Below are 21,672 nucleotides of genomic sequence, written 5' to 3'. Positions count from 1 at the left end.
TCAAAAATACAATAAAATACTTTAAAATACTCAAATACAATAAAATACTTAAATATAGTTTAAAATACATTGTAATACAATCAAATACTTTAAATCAAATACGTGAAAATAGTTTAAAATGCAATAAAATACTTTAAAATACAATATAATACAGTAAAGTACTTCAAAATACTTCAAAATACAATAAAATACTTTAAATACTTTAAATTACAATATAATACAATAAAATACTTTAAAATACAATTAAACACTTAGAAATAGTGATGGCGGTAATTACAACTGGGGAGAAAAAACTTTTTTTTTAATTGAAATATATGCACAGGAAAATGTTACATCACTGTAGGACAAAAAGTAGATACACAAATGTAGAATATTTCAAATTTCAAATTTACATATCCATGAAAAACAATAAAGTAAAAGAACAAAAAATAAAAATAAAGAAAATAAAGAAGCTCGAGATACAGGATTTATATTAAATTGTATTCTTCACACAGTCTTCTAGTTTTGCTGGCTTTAGGATTCATACTTTCTTTCAAAGATTTTAAATAGGATGAAAAAAGTGCTTTAAATACTATAAAATTCGGGCGTTGGTGTGCAAATTTGGTACAATGAATATGACATTTAGCAAATAGTATTGGAAGGTTGATAACATATAGTTTATCTGAACTTATTTCCTAATTTTGTGACAGACCAAAAAAAACATGTTGGATGTTCAGTTTACAAAAACTACAAAACCCAGAGATCATCACATCGGCGTCACGACGCACCGACGTGCTGACGTCATCGCGCAGAATCAACATGGACGACTTCGTCGCGGTGGAAAAGAGCCCGGTGAGAATGGTGACTTTTCTTTATTTCTTCTCCTTTGAGTCGTGTTTTCTTTTAATGAAACGCTTTTGTAAATATGCTTTTCAACCCTCTGCCGTCTGCGTGTGTTTGTGTTGGTGTCTCTTCGGTGTTTGGATCGTTTTTTCCGAGTTAAACCTGCTAATTCATTCTGCCCAGATGCTGCGTCACCGAGCTAACGGAGCTGCAACTAAAACTGCACTTTTAACGATTTAAGACGATTTATAAACACATACAACCAACAAATGAAGGTTAATCGTTAAGATGTTGTTATTTATGGTTATTTAGGGCAGGAAATTGACGTTAAGATGTCAAGTTGTCTCTTTGTGAGATTCTCAAGTTAGCAAAGAGCTAAAAATACAACCTTTATAAACTTAAATAAAACCCTTTAAAAATGAAAAATACAACCTTTTATAAATGAAAAATATAACCTTTTATAAGCTTAAAATATAACCTTTTATAAATGTAAAATACAACCTTTTTATAAACTTAAATACAACCTTTTATAAATGAAAAATACAACCTTTATAAAGGAAAAATACAACCTTTTATAAATGAAAAATACAACCTTTATAAACTTGAATACAACCGATTAAAAATACAACCTTTTATAAATGGAAAATACAACCTTTATAAAGGAAAAATACAACTTTTTATAAATGAAAAATATAACCTTTCTATAAATGAAAAATACAACCTTTATAAACTTGAATACAACCGATTAAAAATACAACCTTTTTATAAATGAAAAATACAACTTTTTATAAATGAAAAATACAACCTTTATAAATGGAAAATACAACCTTTATAAATGAAAAATACAACCTTTATAAATGAAAAATATAACCTTTTATAAATGAAAAATATAACCTTTTTTTTAAATGAAAAATACAACCTTTATAAATGAAAAATATAACCTTGTATAAGCTTAAAATATAACCTTTTATAAATGAAAAATACCACCTTTTTATAAATGAAAAATACCACCTTTTTATAAATGAAAAATACCACCTTTTTATAAATGAAAAATACAACCTTTATAAACTTAAAATATAACCTATATAACCTTTTATAAACTCAAAATACAACTTTTTTAAACTTAAAATATAACGTTTATAAATGTAAACTACAACCTGTGACTTATTGAATATAAATAGTTCACTGATGTGTCATTTTAGCTGCATATTTTTAGTAAATCGTGTGATGCTTCATTAGACTCCATTAAGATCAATATCTGGATGCAAAATATTTTTTATTTCATAAATCCCTCAACAATTATAACTGACGATATGATTGTGAAGTAATAAAAACTGATTTTTTTTTAATTGAAAATTTATTTCGAACATGAAACAGTAGTGAAAACAAAACAATAATAAATAAATGTAAATAAGAAAACAAAAATATAAATAAAAACATGCATCCACCATTATTAACATGCTGGAAAAGGAGTAGGAAGAAGTAAAAACTTATTAAATCCTACCCCCTATACTATATTTCATTATGATCAAAATTAAATTAATTTCTATACAAAAAACAAAAGATCAATATATAAATATCAATAATAATACATCCTCACACCTATATACACTGATATAAATATACCCGGCCATTTATGAATTAATATCAGTCTCAACAATGTACCAAAAAAGAAAACAAAAAGACAAACGACTCATAACGGCAGAGCCCCCTCCTCCCTTTATCCTGTAAAAATAATTAGTTTATCTTTGTTTTTAAACTGGTTGATGCTTGGACATTGCTTCAGATCCACACTCAGTCTGTTCCATAGCCTTACTCAATTATTTGTTATGCAGAATATTTTCATTGTAGTTCGATATTGCTGAATCTTGAAATTTAATTTTCTTAATTTTCTTTGAAAGCTTCCATTTGTGTCCCCTTTAACAGTGTAAGGCAGGTTTATTAGTATAGCACAATTCAATACAAGGTAATTCAAAGAGCTTTACATCAACATTAAAAGCAGCAAGACACAATTAAACAGTAACAAGTCAATTAAAAAGGGAAATAGAGATAAGAAATAATAGTACAATGCTATGAAATAAAGTATAGATGCCATTGCAATAATCCAACCTACTGAAAATGAATGCATGAATAAGTTTTTCAATGTCTTGGATTGCCTTTGTCAGTGATTTGGTTTATGGATCAAGTCTTGTTTCTTCCCAGGAGGAGATGCCGGCGGTCCTGATCTCCAGACCTCAGACGGGTCTGTCCTTCCTGACCCCTGAGCCAGAAGACCTGGAGGACCTTTACACCAGATATAAGGTCTCACAATCATGTTCTTTAAAACCATATGCACTAATGTGTTCATAAACTCCTCTAATTCTGGTTTCCATTTATTGTAACATCACTTCTCTCAGATATGGCAGAAATATCCATCAAGGATTATGTTGATTTTTCATCTAGATATTGTGAAGATGAAAGACTTTGACTAATGTTTAGTTTTGTTTTTATCAGCCTGTTTCAATTCTAGTTTTATTCTAGTCTTTGGGTCCAGCTATCATTTTAGTTTTTATTAGTTTTAGTCAAATTCATACTCCTTTTAGTCGTGTCAAGTTTCAGTCGACTAAAAGTCTGAGCATTTTAGTCTTATTTTAGTCAGAATTGTCCATTTTAGTCTAGTTTTAGTCAAAGATTATATTTATCCAAACCCATTTTACAATTCAAACAAGGTAATCTTATTATTATATTATTGTTACCTTATAGACTCAAGAATACATTCTTTCCAGATACAGAACACTCTAATTTGAGTTTACGACATATTTATTTTGCCGCATTTCTCCCCATCTTTTTCTTTTTTGACGACACATTGGGTTTTCTTTTCCACGTCCAGAGGAAACTATTTAAAAAATGGAAATTAAGGATCTTTGTAACATTTTGTCTCGTTTTGGTCAACAAAAATGAAGACACATTTTAGCAGAGTTTTTATTTTGTAATCTACATTTTAGTCTTGTTTCTATTCCTATACGATATTGCATTATATATTTAATTAATTATTCTTATCGTCACATGACCAGCATTTTCGTTGCGTCTCGTCTCATTTTCCTCAGGTGATAAAGGTTCGTTGACGACGATATTTAGTCATAATTTTTCCTTGACGAAAGCAACTCTACTGGTGTTTTCTCCAGCACACCATTAAACAGTCACCTGGATGTTTATGCATCATGCAAAACTCTTCCAGTTAAAACGGCACATACAAATGTAATAACGGTGGAAAACCTTCAGTCTCCTGTCTGTTTCATCCTCCTCTTTGTCCGTCTCTCGTCTCGTGTGTCTGCAGAAGCTGCAGCAGGAGCTGGAGTTCCTGGAGGTCCAGGAGGAATACATCAAAGATGAGCAGAAGAACCTGAAGAAGGAGTTCCTGCACGCCCAGGAGGAGGTGAAGAGGATACAGAGCATCCCTCTGGTGATCGGACAGTTCCTGGAGGCCGTGGATCAGAACACGGCCATCGTCGGCTCCACCACAGGTGGGAACGCTGCACAGATCCCACCGGGGTTTCTGGCTCTTTCCTTTCTGTTCTTTGTGTTTTAGTTTTGGGTCTATGTGGGACCAAAGACCGGAGCTGCAGTTGGAAATCAGGTTTATTGCTTTTCCCCGAGGTAGAACTTAGGAAGATACAGTACAGTAGTTTCCAGCATGTTCAGGGCTCAGAATCAGGGCTGGGGATTGATTCAAATGTCAAGAATTGATTCTGGTTCTGAAGATTCAGAATCGATTATCACGCTTTGATTTGATCCGATTCGATTGGTTTAGTGTTTATTAAGACTGTTTTTTCAGCTGTTGCCTGAATTATATGACTGTGTATTTGTGCAACATATTAATACTAGTATTATATTGAGATTCAACAGCAAGTATTGCAGCTAATGATGCTGTAAGGACCAATCACCTCCCAGAATGCTGAAAGAACTGAAACAGAAACATCGTGGGGCAGAATTACCAAACAGATCCAGGGAGGAAACAGAGACGGAGGAAATCTGTTTTATTTTTTCCCATTTGTGAGAATTTGGTTTTTAGCATTTTATGCAAATGGAACCCCAAGTCGGTATATAAAGCAAAGAAATATAGACAATTTATGCAATTATAACTGAAAACTTTTTTCATACCTTTTAAACATATTTAAAGACAAAAACATAGCAATAGTTATGCTCATGTCTCACAAAACATTCATTTTTTGGATGAAAAAATACCAAAAGTTCTAATGTAATGAAGAAGAAAAAATTAATCTTTAGACATACGGATCGATTTTTAGGAATTAATATGAGAATCGATTTAGAATCGGAAAATTGATCTTTTCAGCAAAGGTCTACTCAGAATAACTTAAAACCTTCTCCATCGATACCTGAGTGACACTTGACACCAACACATTTTTCAAACAGGAATATACATTAAACATTAATAGCAGAAAACCTGCTTAGTAGTAGTTTCAGTAGTAAGTCAAAACTATAGAATGACCAAGCGAGTGATTAGTTGTCAAATCTTCATTCAACAAAACAAAGTCAACACAGTCTGAACAGAACAAGAGACTCAAAATTTACCTCTGGTTTTAGTTCAGTGTTGTTAAAATGAACTGGTGGGACTGCCAATGGGAATTAGCCAATAGGCTACATTTGGTGCATCTGCTTTTATTTTTGTAAAATGCATAATGACGTGCACTGTCCCTCCTTATCAAATAAAATAAATTGAATTGAAATTGAAATGAATCCACTTAAACACATCGCCGCCTAGTGTTCAGTGTTGTTAATTACAGCGAGACTAAACCAGAGAGAAAGTTCAGCGCAGGTCCCTACAAAGCCAGCAGTTGTTGTGTTGAATCATAGATCACATTTTAGACGTGGAACCTCAACAACAACAAGCCTTTCCTTCAAAATATTTTAGAGGAAGTCATCAAAACAATTCCATATGCGGTTATTTTATTTTATCTGTTGAAGCTGTGCTCATGAAGAGACCAAAAAGTTTCTATTTATGTATAAGTGTGCAACTAAAAACACATTTATCATTGTTAATTTAAACATAAAAATCACATTGTAACAACAGGTAAAAATCACTGAGATTCCACCTGCAGGAAAAGAAAAGTGTTTGCCGGACAGATTTTTACCTAAATACTTAAGGATTGATGCTTTGATTATTGGAAAATCAGGAGCAGAGACGTTGATCTGCCATTGTATCCCATTTTTGGTATAAAATAAGACAGTTGAGGGAAATAAAGAAACAAATTCAAACCATAATGTTTGAATGTTAAAACACCCGAAAACTCCAGAAGAGAAAACTGTCAAACTGTCTCTTAAATCTCTCAAATCTTGTGGAGACATTATGGGATCCCCTTCTCTTCGGGGGAAATTGCTCCTGGTAATGGATTAATTTCCTTTTTGGCTTCATTTTTGTTCAACAAATAATGGGACTTTGGAAAAAAGTTATAGGTCGTTTGTCTCCTACAATAACTGTCTTTTATGTTCTGCTGCAAACTTTGCTGTTTTCTGTTGTTTAAATTGTGTTTTTATATTTTTTGATTGTTGTATGGCGACCTTGAGTTCTGTGAAAGGCGGCTAACAAATAAAATGTATTATTATAAATATCCAAATATGCCACAGTGACTATAGATAAATAAAGGAGAGAGTGATGCTGAGGGTTATTGATGAATGAAGGAGCAGGAGGCTGCATGTCTTGAGCAGGGAAAACTGAGTTTTTCTGAATTATTCAGTGTGACCGCTGCAAATCTGAGTTTCCTCCTGAATTCCTCTAGGTTTTCTAGTTTCTCCTGAATTCCTCTAGGTTTTCTAGTTCCTCCTGAATTCCTCTAACCGCTGGTTTTCTAGTTTCTCCTGAATTCCTCTAGGTTTTCTAGTTCCTCCTGAATTCCTCTAACCGCTGGTTTTCTAGATTCTCCTGAATTCCTCTAACCGCCGGTTTTCTAGTTTCTCCTGAATTCCTCTAACCGCTGGTTTTCTAGTTTCTCCTGAATTCCTCTAACCGCCGGTTTTCTAGTTTCTCCTGAATTCCTCTAACCGCTGGTTTTCTAGTTTCCTCCTGAATTCCTCTAGGTTTTCTAGTTTCCTCCTGAATTCCTCTAACTGCTGGTTTTCTAGTTTCCTCCTGAATTCCTCTAGGTTTTCTAGTTTCCTCCTGAATTCCTCTAACCGCTGGTTTTCTAGTTTCCTCCTGAATTCCTCTAGGTTTTCTAGTTTCCTCCTGAATTCCTCTAACCGCCGGTTTTCTAGTTTCCTCCTGAATTCCTCTAACCGCTGGTTTTCTAGTTTCTCCTGAATTCCTCTAACCGCTGGTTTTCTAGTTTCCTCCTGAATTCCTCTAACCGCCGGTTTTCTAGTTTCCTCCTGAATTCCTCTAACCGCTGGTTTTCTAGTTTCTCCTGAATTCCTCTAACCGCTGGTTTTCTAGTTTCCTGAATTCCTCTAACCGCTGGTTTTCTAGTTTCTCCTGAATTCCTCTAACCGCTGGTTTTCTAGTTTCTCCTGAATTCCTCTAACCGCTGGTTTTCTAGTTTCCTCCTGAATTCCTCTAACCGCTGGTTTTCTAGTTTCTCCTGAATTCCTCTAACCGCTGGTTTTCTAGTTTCTCCTGAATTCCTCTAACCGCTGGTTTTCTAGTTTCCTCCTGAATTCCTCTAACCGCCGGTTTTCTAGTTTCCTCCTGAATTCCTCTAACCGCCGGTTTTCTAGTTTCTCCTGAATTCCTCTAACCGCCGGTTTTCTAGTTTCCTCCTGAATTCCTCTAACCGCCGGTTTTCTAGTTTCCTCCTGAATTCCTCTAACCGCTGGTTTTCTAGTTTCTCCTGAATTCCTCTAACCGCTGGTTTTCTCCTCAGGCTCCAACTACTACGTTCGTATCCTGAGCACCATCGACAGAGAGCTGCTGAAGCCCAACGCCTCGGTGGCGCTGCACAAGCACAGCAACGCCCTGGTGGACGTGCTGCCCCCCGAGGCCGACAGCAGCATCATGATGCTGACGTCAGGTGAGCTGTCGGAGGTCGGGGGTTGGACTAGAGATGCACCGATCGATCTGCAACAGATCGGTATCGGCCCGATAATGCTCCTATCGGTTTTGATCGGAAAATAATAGTTTAAAGCCGATCTGATGACGTTTACAACAACAAACCGCTGCCCGCGCTGCGTTTGTTCCCACACCTTAGACTGAGCTGTCCTGAGGGGGCGTCACGAGTACGGGAGTTTTACAATGTCCGAAAATGACAACAAATTGGAAGTTTGCCATGTCCAAAGGAGATACACGAGGAGGAATGTTATAAAAGAATTTCAACACAACGAAGCTGATAAGACATTTGAAAGTTTCTCACACGAAGGATTATATTGAGTTTCCAAAGTTGGTTGCCGCTAATGCAGAGAAAGAAAAGGAGGTGCAGCCACGCTGCTAACTCCGCTGTAACAGAGACCTATAAACGACAGCAAGAAAAATAAAGAACTACATCGTAAGGAATTCATACGCTTTTCTCATCAGCTGCTTTCTATTGTAGAAGACATCGGGTTTAGCCGCCTCGTTAGCTGCTTGGATCCCGGTACGCGCTGCCGCGTCGTTAATATTTCACTGATAAATGTCTGCCAGAGTTTAACCAGAACATAATCAGTCACATCCAAAGCCTCTCGCAGGACGACAGTCGTGTCAGTCGCTTCACGAGGGACATGTGGATTCTAGTGTGAAGAGTTTCCTCACACGCGGCGGATACTATCGCTGAAGCTTTCACAAAGCTTAATAATTCATTTTTATTTTCAGAATCAGAATCATCTTTATTGGTTTCCAGGTTCGAACATTGTCCAACAAGGAATTTGACTCCGGTTATTTCGCTCTTTAGGCAGTAAATAAACAAATGTGGTACTTGTTGACATATATACAAATAAACCTCTAAGGTGCAAAAGTTTGAGGTAGAGAAAAATGACAGCTCTGAATTAGGGCTGGGCGATATCGGACAAAAATAAAATCCCGATTTTCGATTATTTTTTTTGTTGGTAAAACTACAAAAGACAATGGAATAAATTGTTTCAAATATTTTATCTTTATTTTTACAGAAAAATAGCAAACAAATTTCCTTATTGGGAATAAAGTGCAATTGAAAGATACTGTAAATCCTCCTTGAGTTTAGTAAAGTGACAACATTTACCATTTTCTTGACCAAACAAAGATGACTAGACGAGCTCAGTCTGTAATGCAGCTGCAAAAAAAAGGAAAATCCATTTTCCAATTTTCCTTTTTTTAACATCGTCTTGATTTAATAAATCTGATTTAGATTTAAAATCGATTAATCGCCCAGCCAACTCTGAATAAAATAACATGTATACAATTATACAAAAAGTGAGAGGTGCAGCAGACTGAGGCAGACATGATTATTGATTTAAGATTTAAATCCTCTTTCCGTAGGAAAACTAAGTATTAGTTTACAACTTGTATCAACTCTAAGAGAGTGACAAGTCTGCTGTTGTCTGTGTTGATGACATGTTGTACATAATTATTACCACAGGAAAGATTAAGCTAGTAAGATACAGGAGTATAAATCGTCTCTAAGAGTCTCTAGAGTGAAATATTGCATCAGAATGAAATAAAACAGTCAATTCATGATACTTTCTCATCTCCTAATTTTTATTCCTAATAATACAATGTCAGTGTTGTGTACATGAGACAATAATATTGAAGAATTTATGGATTTCACGCTGTGATCGGCAGATACTGATTTTGGTGATCGGTTATCGGTGATCGGCCCTCAAAACCCTGACCGGTGCTTCTCTAGCCTGGGCGCCTCGGGCTGCGTTCGCTGCGTCCTGATTCCCCGTTTCATGTAACCGGTCTTTGTGATTCCAGACCAGAAGCCTGATGTGATGTACGCCGACATCGGCGGGATGGACATCCAGAAGCAGGAAGTCCGAGAAGCCGTGGAGCTGCCGCTCACTCACTTTGAGCTCTACAAACAGGTGAGAGGTTCAGCATGTCAACACAGGAGCACCAAGAGTATCCAGCATCTCCATCTAAAAGTCTTAAATTACATTTTCCTAAAATAAGGCCTTTAAATGTCTTAAATCTCAATCTAAGGGTCTAATTTTGTAGGGAATTTATCCATCGTCATTAAAGTTTTCTTACACTTTGAAAAGGAAAATTTTAGAGGAGAAATAAATCTGTTTACAGTTGTTAGACGCCTCAGTCAGGGTTGCCAGGTTGAGCTGGTTTCCTCCCAATGAGGCTGAAAAATACAGGACTGGGCAGGGTGATAAAATGTGGGCTGCTTTTCCTGGTTTTTACTAAATACTTAGGAGAAATTATTAACAAAAAAGTTTCCATTATGACAGAAAAAAGTAGAAACTTGCACAAAAAACTCACTGATGACTTATTTGCTTTAATCGACTCACTAATTTAATTGTAGTCTTTGTTTGGAGCCTGAACCTTTTTGGGGCCTATTTAGTCGTGTTGTGAAGTTTGACATTTATCACACATTTAATTATTGATTGTTTTATCATAGAGAATGTCTGATTCCGGCTGGTTTTTCATTATTTCGGTGGGTTTTTATTCACGTTTGGGCTGGAACCTGTCAGATCTGGCAACCTCGACCTCAGCGTAGTCTCGAGACGAGGCCAGTAAATATGGGTGAATGTAAATTTAGAGACAAACGGCTCGAAAATTCCAGTTTCTCGTGGAGGCGTGAAAGCTAAGATGACAGCGAGGCGTTCAGGTTTGCTGTTAATGTTTGAAGTAAAAGGATCAAAGCGCTGGAGTCTCATATGCAGAGTATTGTGAGTGAGAGTTTTGTGTCAAGTCCTTCAAGTAACATAAGTGAGCTTACGTTTCATCTGTTACATTGTTACATTAGGTTCATGTGTGTGACTGTCTTTTTGGTCTTAAATTTAGTTTGAAAATTGTATTAAAAAGTCTTAAATTTAACTTTGTTGAACATGTAGACGCCCTGATCTCCTTCCTAAATAAGTGGAAAACCTTCTTTACCTCTACTTACGATGACACTTCTATGACGGAGTATTAGGGCCAGACTAAGACAACAAAAAAATTGGAAATTATGAGAATAAAGTCATTAAATTAAGAGAATAAAGTCATAATAATATGAGAATAAAGTTGTGACTTTATTCTCGTAATTTCCTTTTTTTTTTTTGTCTTAGTTTGGCCCTAATACTCCGTCGTACACTTCTGCTGCTTGAGCTGCTTTTATTTACTATTTTATTATCAGGTTGCGGTTTAAAATCACGGGTTTGTTTGTCGGCTGCGAACCGTCGGGTCGAGCTTGAACAGTGTTTTAATACCATTTTCACGTCTCCAGATCGGCATCGACCCGCCCCGGGGAGTCCTCATGTACGGCCCCCCCGGCTGTGGGAAGACCATGCTGGCCAAGGCCGTGGCTCATCACACCACCGGTGAGTAACACATGTTTCTGAGGAGTTTCTGTTCCTTCTGCACTTCTATGAGCTACCATAGAACAAGAACTAAGCTTATTGTTACATGTTTGCATGCTGTACTGCCATTTTTTTTAGATGGGATACCAGGGTCGGCACAATACAGTTTGTCTTTTCTGTGTTCATTTCATCCTTAGTCCATATTACTCTTGAGAACAAAGAGGATTTACCTAGATATCTGATAAATGGGTGACAACGAAATAATAATAATGGGGTGCATCTTGTAGTAATTGTGAAAGGAAAGAAAGAACATGTTCATAATACGTTAACATAAAAGGTCTTCCTTTACAGCATTCATGTGCATCACCCATTTGTACCAATACTTCAAATTTATTTCTTGAGTCTGAGAGAAAATGTCAGCCTTTCCATGACAAACATCTCCTTTACAATTGTTACCCACTCTCTTTTTGTTGGAGGCTCTTTGTTTAGCCATTTCCTCGTTATTGTTTTCTTGGAAGCTACTAGTAATATTTTAAGGAGGTATTTGTCTGAGGTATTTAGTTTAGTTGGTATATTTCCCAGATATATTGTACAGAAATTATGTTCAATCTTAGAGCCATTTATGGAATTTATTTCTGATGTTATTTCTCGCCAGCTATACTGCCATTTTATGGAGTATTTTTATTTGCTATGCATCAAAACAACCCATATAAGCCAATCTTTAATAATCTGTATGTTACAAGTCCATACTAACTAAATAAATTGCTAAAAAGTGCAAATAACTACCAAAAGATTTTCTAAATACAGAAATCCCACAGCTAGATTACAGAAGCCTTTCAAAACCCAGGAAATGTATTTTAAATGAATTCATACTTTAGTTTTTGAGATATTTAATTTTATATATCGCGTTTTCATCCGGCGCTGAACTCCAAAACTTTGCTTTGTGTGTGGCTGAATGTTTCGTGAAAATCTCTGATAAAAAGCACGAACAACAGCGCAATTCCAAACCGACTAGTTTCCCTGGGGAATGATGTTCCCTTTTCGTGGGAAGTGACGTGAAAAAATACTGTAATAAAACCCCGTACCGGATCTCTAAATAACCCATGATGTCAGTTATGAAGATTTCCGCATTTTTACTGGATTATTATGTGATTTTATGTATTAAAATTCTGGGACACTAAATGCAGGATATGCAAGTGAAACTCTTCCTGTTTAACCTGGAAAAATAATTATTTCTCTGTTTTATTTGGTTGTAATTGTACGTTTTGAAAATCAACGGGAGCGCCGGCGCTCCAGTCGATCATAAAGGGTTAAAGCATCTTTCAACTCACTCAAAGATTAAAGCGAACAAAAATAAAAACAACAGCAACGTCATGTTGTGGAGAGATCTTTTCTTTCAGTCCATCAGTCCAGTTTTCTGGTTCTTCTCTTTCCTGGTGTTTCTGATTTAAGGAGGATTTTATTCCCGCAGTAACCAGTAGATGTCGTCATTTATCAGTCAGACTAACTAAAGTTCGTCTTCTCCGTCTCCAGCGGCGTTTATCAGTCAGACTAACTAAAGTTCCTCCTCCTCTCCGTCTCCAGCGGCGTTTATCAGTCAGACTAACTAAAGTTCCTCCTCCTCGTCTCCAGCAGCGTTCATCAGTCAGATTAACTAAACTTTATCCTCTCCGTCTCCAGCGGCGTTTATCAGTCAGACTAACTAAAGTTCCTCCTCTCTGTCTCCAGCGGCGTTCATCAGTCAGACTAACTAAAGTTCCTCCTCCTCTCCGTCTCCAGCGGCGTTTATCAGTCAGACTAACTAACCTGTCGTCTTCTCCGTCTCCAGCGGCGTTTATCCGCGTGGTGGGCTCCGAGTTTGTGCAGAAGTATCTGGGTGAAGGTCCCCGGATGGTGCGGGACGTGTTCCGGCTGGCCAAGGAGAACGCTCCCGCCATCATCTTCATCGACGAGATCGACGCCATCGCCACCAAGCGCTTCGACGCCCAGACCGGAGGTACCAGTACCAGTCTCTCTCTCTCTCCTTTTTTTTATTGGGTTTTACAGATGTATACAATTATATTAAAACATTTACAGAGAGTTAAGCATACATTTTTCTTTTAGGAAAAAGACAGTGGTCACTTAAGTGTTCGGGTATGCTGCAACTAAAATTAGAACAACCACAATAAAATAATTAGATAGATACATAAAAAAAAAAGGAATAAAACTACGACAGAAACAGACAATTACAAAAAATAAAGAATTGTGATGAGAATTATTAATATAATTAATTAATAAAAATAAACAATTAATACATAATATATATTTCATTTTATTCTTTATTTCATTCAAAAAACAAAACCATTCAATACAAATACAAATGTTCCTAACTTGTGAATGAAAAGGGAGCAGAAAGAAGAAGAATCTTATCTGATCTGCCCCTTTCACAAATAACATAAATTAAAAATAATAATAATAAAAAAACAACAACTAAGTGAATAAAAAAAAACTAAAATATATATAATATTTAAATTTTAAATAAAAAAACAAACTAAGGCACAGGCACATCAGTCAGGTAATAGTGAATTGCAATAGAGTTAAGAGAAGAAGTTAAAGAGGCGGCTTATAACCCTCATCACAACAGAAATAACATATCTGCAGGTCTCTAAGCTGCTTCAGTCACATCAGTCAGGGGTAAGTGGGAGATCTGTCTTAACGAATTGAAGGAATGGGCCCCATAATTTCCCAAATTTACCGGAGCAGCCAGTTAAGGGCAGTCTGATTTTCTCCAGTTTAAGAAAATAAAGGGTATCTGTAATCCAGCGGGCATGACGGGGCAGTATTGCTGATTTCCAATTAATTACAATGAATCTTCAGGGTAGCAAAAGCCAGTACATCCTTTTTAGACTTGGTGAAGGAAGTGGGAACAACCCTGAATTACTGCACAAAATCTTAGTCCAATAATTATATAGGGAAGTTCCAGAACATGGTTATTAAGTTTGCAGGAGATTGCTGACACCTATCACAAGACGGAGTTGCATTATCATAAATCTTAGCTAGGCCTGTGTTGAAAAGATCGATTCTCCGATTTTAAATCAATTCTCATATTAATTCCTAAAAAATCGATTCATATGTCTAAAGATCGATTTAAAAAAAAAAAAAAAAAAAAAATGTTTTTTTGTCATCATTACATTGCAACTTTTGGTATTTTTTTGTTTATGCCCAAAAAAGGAATGTTTTGTTGGACACGAGAATAACTGGTGCCATGTTTTTGCCTTTAAATATGTTTAAAGGTATGAAAACATTAAAGTTTTCAGTTATAATTGCATAAAATGTCTATATTTCTTTGCTTTATAAACTGTCTTGGGGTTACATTTGCAAAAAATGATAAAAACCAAATTCTCATAAACGGGGAGAAACTAAAAGCGATTTCCTCCGTCTCTGTTTCGTCCCTGGATCTGTTTGATAATTCTACACGATGTTTCTGTTTCAGTTCTATCAGCATTCTGGGAGCTGATTGGTCCTTACAGCATCATTAGCTGCAATACTTGCTGTTGAATCTCAATATAATACTAGTATTAATATGTTGCAGAACTACAGTCATATCATTCATGCAACAGCTGAAAAAACAGTTTTAATAACACTAACCCAAATCAATATCGGATCGAATCGTGATAATCGATTCTGAATCGGAATCGAATCGATTCTTGATATTTGAATCGATCCCCAGCCCTAATCTTAGCCAGTCGAGCCTTAGTATAGCAGGTAACAAGGTACAACTTTGCACTGAATAAGACTTGGGTCACACACAAATAGAAGATTTATGTAGCCGTCTCCAGATCTCTGTCCAGACGTCGTCCTCTCTCCTCTGCGTTGTGAGTAAATCTACCGTTGTTCTCTCTCTGCAGCCGACAGGGAGGTGCAGAGGATCCTGCTGGAGCTGCTCAACCAGATGGACGGCTTTGACCAGAACGTCAATGTCAAGGTGAGTCCAGACGCTGAGTGAGCTCCGAGAGCCGCTCGTCCTTCAGCTCCGCTGGAATCTAGCTGTCGTTCAGCTGGAGATCTGCAGTCACCGGCCGGGGGGCCGAGCTGCCGGCAGACTTCACTTGGAGGGATCCTGCAGGATTTCACGCCTCTCTTCTTACCACCGTGTTTACTGTGCTATAAGCCACTTAAAATCCTTCATTTTTCTCAAAAACAGCAGCGCCCTCATAATCCGGGACGCCTTATGTATGAATATTTTTATTCTTACTGACCTTGAACCAGTTTTATGAGCTCTGAAATAGTGCAGTTTTAATACGACTTTGGTAGCGACGAAGCCGCTCCGCTTGATCGATGTTGGACCGTTCAGACGCGATAAAGTCTGTCCTTGTTTGGACACGGGTTGTAACGTCAGACATCGTTACATAACTAATTATGTAGCTCTGCAAGCAACCATCACCTTCTAGTCCACATTACCGTATTTTCGCGACCATAAGGCGCAACTTTCTTTTTTTTTTTTTTTTTTTTTTTTTTTTTTTTTTTTTTTTTTAAATGTGCCGGGCGCCTTAAGAAACGGTGCGCCGTGTCTATTACCTGAATTACGGTAATGTCAGGTCGGCCACCATGAGAAGGTAAAAAGAGAAGGGGGCGGGTGAAGCTGAATGAGACTCCACTGAGCTGTTTAATGCGAAACAGATGATGAAGACTTTTAAGGATTTGCTTGATGTGTAAAGTGAAATAAAATACAATCAAACTAAGTTTTGCTCCGCTCTATTTAAATAAGCACACTTGTGTGTGAGTGTTCTGCAGCGCCGGCCGGTCGGAACCGTCCACATTCCCCGGTTAAAGCAGCGGCTGCAGCAGCGCGGTGATGGTCGCTGCTGCAGCCGACTTCCTGGTTCCCCAAGCGGGTCCGATGACCTGGTTCCCGGCCGCTTTAAGAGCAGAGATTTCTGGGGTCTGTCTCAGGTCTGATCAGCTTCACTTTCCGAGATTTGCAGCCAAATCTGTCGGTTACAAACCCGGTACCGGATCCCGACATGCGCGTGTGTGTATTCGCGGCGCGACACACAGATTCTCATGTAGGCTATGTGGTGCTGGACTGGCGCAGCTGATGGACAGAAACTTATGGTGATTTTTAAAAGAAAAACTTTGCATAAGAGGTTTCCAGCCGGAGTCATTATAAGGGTGAATGAAAAGAGGGGGCTGGATGAAGGGATGATGATGATCAAGAAGCTGAGAGAAGGTCTGGAAATTCGGACTGGCGCAGCTGAATTAACGGAGCTCCTGTCGGATACAAACCCCGGTACCGGCTCCCCGACAGCGCGTGTGTGAGCGGGACCAGCGCGAGGGTCCCGGGACGCGGGACCCGGTCCGCCGCGGGACCAGCGCGGGGGGGGGCGGACCGGGACCCGGGACCCGGGACCCGGTCCAGCGCGAGGGAGCAGACGGGGAGCGGGACCCGGGACCGCCGCGGTCGGGATTTTTAAAAGAAAAGCGTTCCCTAAAGAGACTTTTCCAGCCAGAGTGAAATGAAAAGGGCTGGATGGATGAGGAGATGATCAGTGGCTGAGACAGGTTTGTGCAGCAACCCGGTGGTTTTTTTAAAATTCTTTAATGCAGAAACAGAATATGAACCTTTGAAGGGTTTGATTGATGTGAAAAGTGAAATAAAATATCAAACTAAGTTTTGCTTCTGCTGTATTTTTAGCGCGTGTGTGTTTTGCAACGCGTGTGTGTGCAGCTCCGTCTCCGTAGACGGCGCCTTTTGGGTCGGTGCGCCGTATGTGTGTTTTAAAACCAAAAATGACACACAAAACTGAGGGTGCGCCTTTCCACACAGTGCGCCATATGGTCGCGAAAATACGGTACCTTTCTGTAATTAGACGTCAACGCCAGGTTTTTAGATTAAACCCAGTTTTCAAATCTACATCATAATCAAATGTTGGACTACACAGGACGTAGTACGACGCTCACCTCCTCCACTTTTTATTGGTGGATTTGTGGAACAAGAATGATTTAAAATGTGAGTTTATTTTTCTGTTTTAGTTACTACGGTGGCCGAGACCGGAAAATAAAAGAAACGCTGAAAATATAAAGAAACCCCGCTGCAAATAAAATAAACCGGGGACTATTTTTGCCGATGCACCGGTGTTTTTGGCAACACATTAAAAATTACACGTAGCGACGTTGAACACTAACCTTTTCACTTATTTTCTCGTTCGTTGTTCTTCTTATTCCTCGCTCTTCTTATTTCTTCCTTTTCACTTGCGTCCTCTTCGTCTTCTTCTTCTCCTCTCACATAAAAAACACCGGTGCATCAGCGAAAATAGTCCCCGGTAATTCACTTCCGTTGTGGCTTTTTTATTTGCATTTTTTTTTTTTTTTTTTGCAGCAGCGTTTATTTTATTTGCAGCGTTTATTTTATTTGCAGCGTTTATTTTATTTGCAGCGTTTATTTTATTTGCAGCGGCGTTTTGTTTTTATTTGCAGCGTTTTTATTTTCAGCAATGCCGGGTCTCGGCCACCGTTAGTTACAACTGAACGATATTCTGAATTATTGGGAATGAATTCGACTTACCAGACTGTTTTTGTTTCGCTCCGTCTTTGTGAGAGAGATTTGTATCAAAGACGTGCTGTGATTGGCCCGGTACGTTCTGTACCGAGGGTGAGCAGCTGTCGTTTTTACATCTTGATTGTCTGGTTATGTCCGGATGCTGCTTCATGTTGCTTTTTAATGTGAATCCAGGATTGAAAAGTAAGTTATTGTAAAGCTCTAAAGCAGATTTGAGCATTTAAAAGTTCGTGTTTGAGGATAATACTGTGTTTTATGAGGTGAAACTCCTGCAGCGATGCCTCTCATGACCTATGACCCCTCAGGTGATCATGGCCACCAACCGGGCCGACACCCTGGACCCGGCGCTGCTCCGGCCCGGCCGTCTGGACCGGAAGATCGAGTTCCCGCTGCCCGACCGTCGGCAGAAACGCCTCATCTTCTCCACCATCACCAGCAAGATGAACCTGTCGGAGGAGGTGGACCTGGAGGACTGTATCCTTCTATTCACAATACTTTAGTTTGTGTCTTTACGACTTGTTTGGACCTCTCACTCCTCCTCGGGGGGGTCGGTTCTGGTCCAGTATTCACTAGGAATGGATGATATTTTACCGTTCACGATTTACCGTGAAAGAAATTCCCCACGGTAAGAATTTGTATCTCACGGTAAAAACGATAAATTCCTGTTGATGACGTTTTTGTGTAAAGATGATTTATAGATCCGTGTTAAATCCACGCACAACGTACGTGTGCGGGAAAGAAAGAAAGAAAGAAAGAAAGAAAGAAAGAAAGAAAGAAAGAAAGAAAGAAAGAAAGAAAGAAAGAAAGAAAGAAAGAAAGAAAGAAAGAAAGAAAGAAAGAAAGAAAGAAAGAAAGAAAGAAAGAAAGAAAGAAAGAAAGAAAGAAAGAAAGAAAGAAAGAAAGAAAGAAAGAAAGAAAGAAAGAAAGAAAGAAAGAAAGAAAGAAAGAAAGAAAGAAAGAAAGAAAGAAAGAAAGAAAGAAAGAAAGAAAGAAAGAAAGAAAGAAAGAAAGAAAGAAAGAAAGAAAGAAAGAAAGAAAGAAAGAAAGAAAGAAAGAAAGAAAGAAAGAAAGAAAGAAAGAAAGAAAGAAAGAAAGAAAGAAAGAAAGAAAGAAAGGAAAGAAAGAAAGAAAGAAAGAAAGAAAGAAAGAAAGAAAGAAAGAAAGAAAGAAAGAAAGAAAGAAAGAAAGGAGCCAGGAAAGAAAGAAAGAAAGAAAGAAATGAGCCAGGAAAGAAAGAAAGAAAGAAAGAAATGAGCCAGGAAAGAAAGAAAGAAAGAAAGAAATGAGCCAGGAAAGAAAGAAAGAAAGAAAGAAATGAGCCAGGAAAGAAAGAAAGAAAGAAAGAAATGAGCCAGGAAAGAAAGAAAGAAAGAAAGAAAGAAAGAAAGAAAGAAAGAAAGAAAGAAAGAAAGAAAGAAAGAAAGAAAGAAAGAAAGAAAGAAAGAAAAGAGCCAAGAAAGAAAGAAAGAAAGAAAGAAAGAAAGAAAGAAAGAAAGAAAGAAGAAAGAAAGAAAGAAAGAAAGAAAGAAAGAAAGAAAGAAAGAAAGAAATGAGCCAGGAAAGAAAGAAAGAAAGAAAGAAAGAAATGAGCCAGGAAAGAAAGAAAGAAAGAAAGAAAGAAATGAGCCAGGAAAGAAAGAAAGAAAGAAAGAAATGAGCCAGGAAAGAAAGAAAGAAAGAAAGAAAGAAAGAAATGAGCCAGGAAAGAAAGAAAGAAAGAAAGAAAGAAAGAAAGAAATGAGCCAAGAAAGAAAGAAAGAAAGAAAGAAAGAAATGAGCCAGGAAAGAAAGAAAGAAAGAAAGAAAGAAAGAAATGAGCCAGGAAAGAAAGAAAGAAAGAAAGAAGTGATACATTTTTTATACTGTACTGCCCAGCCCTAGTATTCACACACAATCATCCACTTGTACTTTAGTGTGTAATCTTGCCTCCTGCTTCCACATGTGTGCAGTAAATGTCCACTAGATGGCGCTGTAAACGCTCGTGGTCGTTAACCAGAAACTCAGAGGAAGAAGAGGCAACAAAACCAGCACTTTATGAAACTCAATCATCCTCACAATTTTTCTGACACTGTAAATGTATGTGTGTTTATGTGAAAGATTATGCATATTGTTCTTTTAATTGTGGAGATATTGTTGTTTTAATTTTGACAGTTAAAGGTGTTCAGGTGAAATTCACGTCCAAAATCCCTGGAGGTTAACAGGTTAAGATGGTATTTTAGTAAAATTAACATCAAAACATGCATGTCTCTAAGATATGAAGCATGCTGCGATGTTAGGTGTTTACTCACAACAGCAGTGAAAATGATGGCAGCTACAACATCGGCTGTGCCGGCCGCCAATCAAACATCCCTAATTATATTATTAATTATACATAAACTTGTTTCTCTGTTTCTGTAATCGAGACCCGGTTTAGTAGCCGGCCTCCAGCATTTGTTTGTCGGACTCGTCTGCAGCTTTTCCTCCGACACCGTTCAGCCCGATTGCTGGTTCTGGTTTGATCAGAGTTCTAGTTGACGCTCCGGCGTCGTCGTCGTCGTCGTCGTCGGCGTCGTCAGTCTTCCTTAACTCTCCCACAGACGTGGCCCGGCCCGATAAGATCTCTGGAGCCGACATCAACTCCATCTGCCAGGAGGTGAGTTGTTCGTGTTCCCCGTGTTCAGAACCAGAACTGTTAACGGTGACCTCTGCGTGACCTCTGCGTGACCTCTGTGTTCCTCCAGGCCGGCATGCTGGCGGTGCGGGAGAACCGCTACATCGTCCTGGCCAAGGACTTTGAGAAAGCTTACAAGACGGTGATCAAGAAGGACGAGCAGGAGCACGAGTTCTACAAGTAGAGGGGGACCAGACGACGTCCCGGGGACCAGACGACGTCCCGGGGACCAGACGACGTCCCGGGGACCAGACGACGTCCCGGGGGACCAGGCCGGTATCCTCCTCCGTTTGTCTCACTGTTTCTTTCTGGATCTGCAGCTTTGGTTTCTGGACTAAATTTACCCCCAGAGATCGACCCGGGTCTCGGCCCGGACACGATGCACCACATGACGGAGTCTCCACCGGATCGTTACGACATTTGTTATCTGTATGTTCTCACTTAAAGAATAATAGTCCATTAAAGCTGTTTTCCATTTGAATGAAAGTAACGGGTGGTTATTGTCATCAGTACCGACCTGAGCTTTGATCCTGGGAGGAACTCACTTCCTGTCACTGATTTTCAGAGGGATGTTGGGTCTGTAAGTGGGCGGGGTTTGATTGATTGAAATCTTTATTACGAGCATATTAATTATAAATAAAAAAGAAAAACATTTACACAAAACATCAGAAAAGAATACAAAACAGTCATTAAACAAATCAAAGGGAAATAAACCTTCATGCCTGAAAAGGAGTAGGAGGAAGTAAAAAACTTATGAGGTCCTAACGCTTGTTTTTATTTCAATTTTTGCGTGAATACAAAATAAAAATAAATAAATATAACAGCAAGCTTTACTTTATCAAAAATATACCTGTTATTACATTATAAAAATATTACAGCACTTCATTACAATATTATACCTGAGCATTATAAATGGATATAAATAAATGATATACCAGAGCAATTATAAATAATATACCTATGCAACATGTATGTATATATATATATATATATATATATATTGTATATCATCATAAACAATATAATCATTATTATATATACCACTTTATGTACGTATATTATGCTAACTGAGTGGGTGGGGTTATGGGTGAGTGGGCGGAGCTAGGGTGGTGTGGGCTGAAGGTCAGACTTTTATTGACATACAAGGCAAACAACGAAATTAAAGCAGCACGGGAGTGGGGTTTTCCTTCAGAATTTTAAGTAACAAAAAAAGTAGAATAAAATTGTACAAAATAAAAAAAAGAAACGCCTAGGCCAACTAGTGATGTTCCAT

At 38.0% G+C, this 21,672-nt stretch overlaps 1 protein-coding gene across 2 annotated transcripts; it reads left to right on the top strand.

Annotated features, from left to right (window-relative positions):
- Positions 1-740: 740 nt before the first annotated feature.
- On the top strand, positions 741-20,885 carry psmc4 (proteasome 26S subunit, ATPase 4). Of its 2 annotated transcripts, none has more exons than XM_061717762.1 (11): positions 741-840; positions 3,025-3,123; positions 4,139-4,325; positions 7,680-7,826; positions 9,680-9,789; positions 11,139-11,232; positions 13,040-13,207; positions 15,099-15,175; positions 18,055-18,223; positions 20,326-20,381; positions 20,470-20,885. In XM_061717762.1, the coding sequence occupies exons 1-11, from the start codon at positions 799-801 to the stop codon at positions 20,581-20,583; spliced, it is 1,263 nt and encodes a 420-aa protein (XP_061573746.1). In that variant the 5' UTR covers positions 741-798; the 3' UTR covers positions 20,584-20,885. The 2 variants fall into 2 exon arrangements, with proteins under 2 accessions (XP_061573746.1, XP_061573747.1); XM_061717763.1 differs by having other exon boundaries at positions 751-831.
- The last annotated feature ends 787 nt before the right edge of the window (positions 20,886-21,672 follow it).

The sequence above is a fragment of the Cololabis saira genome, chromosome 3 (genome assembly GCF_033807715.1).
Source record: "Cololabis saira isolate AMF1-May2022 chromosome 3, fColSai1.1, whole genome shotgun sequence".
NCBI lineage: Eukaryota > Metazoa > Chordata > Actinopteri > Beloniformes > Belonidae > Cololabis > Cololabis saira.
Note: the sequence above shows the minus strand (reverse complement) of the source record. Positions and strands in the feature narration are given on the sequence as shown.